Genomic DNA, 5,980 nt, shown 5'->3' with positions numbered 1-5,980 from the left:
TATACCAAGAAACGAGTCTTTGAACATTTTCAAGTGATAATTGCAAACGGCGTTAGAATTCAAAATAATATGTTTTAAAAAAAACATATAATATCTTAAGTCCATACTAAATCTAATTTCAGTATAAATTCAAAGTTAAACCTTTTTGCATTGGAAATAATCACAAAAAGAGATGGGAACATTTTGCTTTTTACGATTTAGTCAAAATATGATAATTATATAGGAGCATACATTGTTAACCTAAACTTACATATTAATAGGATTGAATAAATTGGCATAACCACCCCCTTTGATATTTTAAAATTATTAGTTTCCTCTATCATAAATTCATAAATATTAGTTATATCAAGCAATAATACATACAACATATATACAATAATTGACAGTTAATAACAATCAAGCAGTGAAATATTTCTATAACAGCAAAAATAAAATATCTATTCATCTAACTACTTAAAATTTAATTGAAGAATACATTTAATAATTTAATAAAATATTATTGTTTCTTAGACTGGTTGAGACAAACTACAAATACAAAAACTATTTGCTGGTCCAAAATATATATCACAATAAAATCCAATTTATAAATAATAACATATTATTATTATCGTTTCAATGCTTGTTATAAAATAATAATATTCCACACGTGGACCCTAGTTTTTTCGGGGTCCTTGGGAATTATATTTTTAAGAGTTTAAGCCCCCCCCCTTTCCTTCAAAGACCTTATTCCTTCCCACTGATCATCACATAATATGACTACATGGCTGTAGGTACATTATAGTTATAAAATCATTTATAAACAGCGTATAATTCGACTCGAGTTTGAGTTTATCTACCCTTTTCACGTCCTATGATGCATGATACATGTGTCTAAACCTTAAAATCGATGAAAGGCATTTGCAATAGCCCTTAATCTGTTCTGTTATTTTACTTACTGTTTTCGTCAGGACTTATGTTTTCGTTGCTCGCCCGTCTTCTAGCAGCGATATGTTCAGCATTGTTGTCGGTGTGCCCTGCAATCGACAAACACTGATTATAATACCATGCGAAGCGTATGCACAACAAATTCCATTTTTAAAAGCCGGTAAAAAGTTGAGTGGTTTTATTACAATTTTTTGTTTTCAAAGTGCAATGGCTCATATAAACAATAGGACTGTAAAAAGGTGTGCACTATAGTCTCGTTTCACTGCACATATTATGTAAAATAATAATAAATTCCAAGGTGGGATGTCTTTAATTATCTAGTCAAAATGTTAATTTTTTAAAAACATTTTATTTAACTAGTTAGTTATTTTTTCTGATTAAATATGAATTCAAGTAGTTTAATTTACTATTAAAATAACTTAATTTTTTTTCAATTGATCAAAAATAATCCATCAAGTCAGCATACAAATTTTTGTTGACATTTTTGTTTTCATGGTTTTATACATTTATTACCAACTGTTTAATGTACACATTGAATATTAAATTGTTTGGCAGAGCGTAACATAGCCCTACTATCCCCTAGTTCGATGTAATTTATTATTGTCAACTCCCCTGAAACTATTAAACCAGTGTTCATGAAAGTTAAAATATAAATTCAATAATATCTAAAGGGTGCATAGATTTTTTGCCATTTCTAGATGCTATATTATTAATTAATTATGATTAATTGTAACTCATTATTCGTATTACGATAACATTAACGAGAACACGACAATTGGAAAGAAAAGGTACCTAACTTTTTACTATCTTTGATATTTTTTTTCATATTGACACTTTAAACTTGGGGAGTTAAATTACGTATTTTGTGTTTATTTTATATTAAGTTTAACTCTTAACGATTTTTTGTTCGCTTAACAATTTAACTCAAGTTAATTATTTTCTGTAACTCGAAGCCCACTTTTGACGATAATAATAATAATAATAATAATAATAATATGTGAGCACATTACAACCATGATCGCGTGTTTTATTTTTGTAGTAATACCTATTAACCATCAGACATAATACGTACTTATTTCGAAACCGTCAGTGGTAGCTCCCAAAAGCAACGCCGTCGCGATCGACAGCGCAAAGGCGCATGGAACTCCGTGTGGTCGCATGGCACACGTTTGACACAGAAACACGGTTATGCGTATGACCAGAGTGCGGCCCAGTATTTTATACTCGAAATCAAATCTCGGTTAGAACTTATCAGAACTCCATATCCAACGCACTTGCGAAACGTTGTGAAATAAAAATATTGTGCCGGGCACAAGTGGATCGTACCACGACATGTTATTGTTATCTTCAACAAATAATATTCCCGTTAAATTCGGTACACATGCTGATCGACTTTACCAATTTATTGTCAAACGCCATTACATAAGGCCTGTGTAATTATATAACCGTATATCTATCTTTTTAATGTCTTTTAAGAGGACGCTCTTATTTGTTTTCCGTGAACTCCTGCAGTTTGCAATGCAAATACATAGGCAAGTATCATACGAGTAAATGCATGTCGTTATTTTTTTCATAGACAGCCCACGAGATTGAAACTTACTACATTGTTTGTTTAATCTTAATATTGATTTCGCGTCTTAGTGCTAATTATGTGTACGTGCACTTGAACTTGAGTGTATTCACTCGGACTTATGATCTTTCAGTTATAGGACGTATGTAATATGTATACCTTCGGTTTGTTATCTCAAGTTTGACGTGTTATATTGATGATTATAACATATAGATTATAGGCACACATATTATTTGTGGTCAGTGAATTATTTAGCAATTTATTGGGGGGAAGGGGTATATAAATATATCCAGAGCTCAATGACAAGAGCAGGGATGTCAAATCCATGGCACGAGTGCCCTTGGTGGCACGCAAAAAAATGTTGAGCGCACGTAAAAATTAAAATATTTTTATTAAATGTATATATTATTTTTATTTTTAATAATAAATATCATCACGATTCACTGTAGTGAAAATAAAATCAAGAGAGAGAAAGTAAGAGTGGTGTCAATTTTGTAGTAGATTAAGATGTTAGAATAAAAATATAGATGGGGGAACTATAGGTAGAGTGTGTTTAATTTAGGGATGTATTTGTTTGAGATTCATACGCTTAATATTTGTAAGATAATTTATAATATGTATGTATGTGTATGAGTGATTTTATTCCACTACAAGGTATTATTATATTTGTGATGGGACATGGAATTACGTTTTAACTTTAGTACTTACTTATGAATGTGGTGTCACTTACCTTGATTGTACCAACCACGTACTCGTCGATCTGGGTGTCTTCAGAGTCGTCTCGGTTGATCGTGATTCGAAGCTCGTTATTATTGCAATGTTAAAATGTTAAAATGGTTTACTTCTACAGTTACACGCCTGATATTGTATGTGATTGGTAATATTATTATATCATTATATTATACTATGATATTACTGATGATTTATGTTTTTTATTTTAATTTATCGATTTTTTTACCCAACACCTCAGTGTTTATTTGTAATGACTTGTCGTTATTAATTGATGTAGGTACAGAATACCCCAATATTAATTTGTAATGAACACGCATATAATATTTGTCAGTAGTGGATGTAATTTTAGGATGTTTGTCGAGTATATGAATGTTATAGTATGCTCAAAATACAACACTTCAAAGAATTCGTCTAAATAGGTATTCTTTCGAACACTACCGAATGCTTTTTATTCTATTAATATTGTATTGTAATTATATCATAAGTCAGACACACAGGATATATGAAATTTTGAATTGTTTTCTTTAGACGAGGTAACGTAAATAGATACTGTATATATTATAAAAAGATTTTGTATAGGTAAAGTATAAATAATAAGATGATCTGTTTTGTTTAGATAATCATCAAATATGAATTTTGAACCAATAAGACCATATACGTGGTGTATTAAATCAACGCAATATTTAAATTTGACTTTGAATAATTAATAAGGAACATAGCGAAGGATATGATAAAGTAGTTATAAGTTATTAAGTTTGTAAGTTAATATTTTTGACTTTTGATATTTGGTCTGTACCTATATGCTTATTTTTTCTATTATTATTTGTAGGTATATCAATATTCTTTAAGTTTTGTATAGGCATGTAGAATCGGGTGCTGGCTAGGTGATAAGTCTGGAATGTGTAGTTGATTTAATTGCCTTGTTATTGTGGACCACTGGACCAGCGTTTCTCAAACTTTTTACTGTGACAAGTGGCAACCCCCTTTTTAAATTAAAATTTTTTTTTAATAAAAAAAAACCGTAATTTTTCAGCGTCAAAATAATTTGCCACTCCTGGACTAGAGGTACTCAGCCCCCCCCCCCCCCCACGTACCACCACACTTAGAAGTCACCTCAATATTGTGATAACTTAATAACTGCGCTTTCTGTTACCTACTACACAATAGCACATATCATCATCGCCCAAAATGCATAGCCTATGCCACACAAAAAAATGGCATGATGTCGCACACATTTATTATAATATAATATCCGTAACCTGTGTAAATAAATAAATAGTCCATTAACTACCCCACAAATTCATTAAATCTCGTAGCCTGTGTAAATAAATTAATGGAATTTAATATAATTAAATAACAAGTTTTCAACTTTAAAACGTATTGATGTTAGTAAGCAACGTAAGTTTCACGTATTGCCTTCTTCGTAGATGATTGAAGTTCATCTATTATACATCGTGTTCCATCGATTTCAACTTCAAACACTTGTACAAAATTAATGTGGCTCTATGCTAAACTTTTTCTTTGAATTGTAGTAATAACAACTTATTTGGAACCTTTTACTTAATTTTCAAGCTCTTTAAAGAAAGATAAAAATTTAATTGAACAGTCGGCGATGTCAATTGTCTATTAATAGCTTTAAAATAAACTAAATATTTTGAAATCCATACAATGTCTGGAGTATGGTTATATTAATATTTAGTAGGTATCTACGGCTTTTTTTTTTAATTACAACTTAATAATGAAATTGATTCCACCCAAAAGCCGCCCTTGTTTGTCGTAAAGAACTATAATAACCACTAAGTAAAGTTTTAATGTATCACAAATATTGATATTATAATACTACTACATTTTCCTTTTAATTCTACGTGTACACTGAATATAGGTACCGTAGTACAAACCACTCAAAAATTGTATGTCATATTATATTATAATAATGCCACACAGGAGTTTTAATATTATTATTACACGCTCACAGACTTTGAAGTTCTCTGGTATGTTTCTTCTCCACTTAAATAAATTATTTTCGTATCGCACGAGTAATACAACATGCTAAGTATTGATGTTTAAACATGTTTCCTTATAACCATAGGCCTATTAAGATAATATCTTAATAGGTCTATGCTTAAAACTAAATCAGCCATCTTGAATTGTCTCCTTATATTTTGCCATCCGAAGTCATAATAATAAAAATAATATTTGAACTTTGATTTTAGATTCCTACTCTCGGAGTTCGAAATCTATCTGTCAACTTTGAATTATTATTGATTATAATCAGAAACTTAACTCTGTCGCGGGTACCTAACTTAAATAAATTGAATTATTAAAATCAAGTTTGTCAGTCTCGCGTACACTGTTCACATATTGAACATTTGAACACGCGATTACTTTGAACTGATTATAGTTTTAAACTTTAATATCCACTTTTGATTCGGACGAACCCGATGCATCCCTGGACCAAAATACTGTACTTGTCTGACCCGTATTCCAAATTTATTACCAACGTAACACATTTGCCACGGCCTTTTTAACGAGTATGTTCTACATTATGCATTGACTGTAATAGTTAAAATATTGGCATTTAGCGACGATATGAAACGTGAACAGAATTATATACCAACCACGCTCAAAATATACGAGATAATAACTATATATGATAGGAATCATGGACTTTTTTCCCCACCACATATTACTCACATAGTCACATGACGAGTGTGAATTCATATAAATATACACAGTAACTATTTTATAAACATA

At 30.5% G+C, this 5,980-nt stretch overlaps 1 protein-coding gene across 1 annotated transcript in view; it reads right to left on the bottom strand.

The window, feature by feature from the left end:
- The window catches only part of LOC100169125 (alkaline phosphatase), a 113,755-nt gene extending 111,546 nt beyond the window's left edge, over positions 1 to 2,209 (bottom strand). The window contains exons 1-2 of the mRNA XM_003246930.4: positions 1,997 to 2,209; positions 936 to 1,013 (exon numbers count right to left, since the gene is read on the bottom strand). Coding sequence (XP_003246978.1) covers positions 936 to 1,013; positions 1,997 to 2,084 — 166 coding nt within the window. The 5' untranslated portion in view covers positions 2,085 to 2,209. The remainder of the gene's footprint in view (positions 1 to 935; positions 1,014 to 1,996) is intronic.
- Positions 2,210 to 5,980: the final 3,771 nt, after the last annotated feature.

Source organism: Acyrthosiphon pisum, chromosome A1, assembly GCF_005508785.2.
Source record: "Acyrthosiphon pisum isolate AL4f chromosome A1, pea_aphid_22Mar2018_4r6ur, whole genome shotgun sequence".
In the NCBI taxonomy this organism is placed as follows: Eukaryota; Metazoa; Arthropoda; class Insecta; order Hemiptera; family Aphididae; genus Acyrthosiphon; species Acyrthosiphon pisum.
This window is presented reverse-complemented; position numbering and strand designations above follow the sequence as displayed.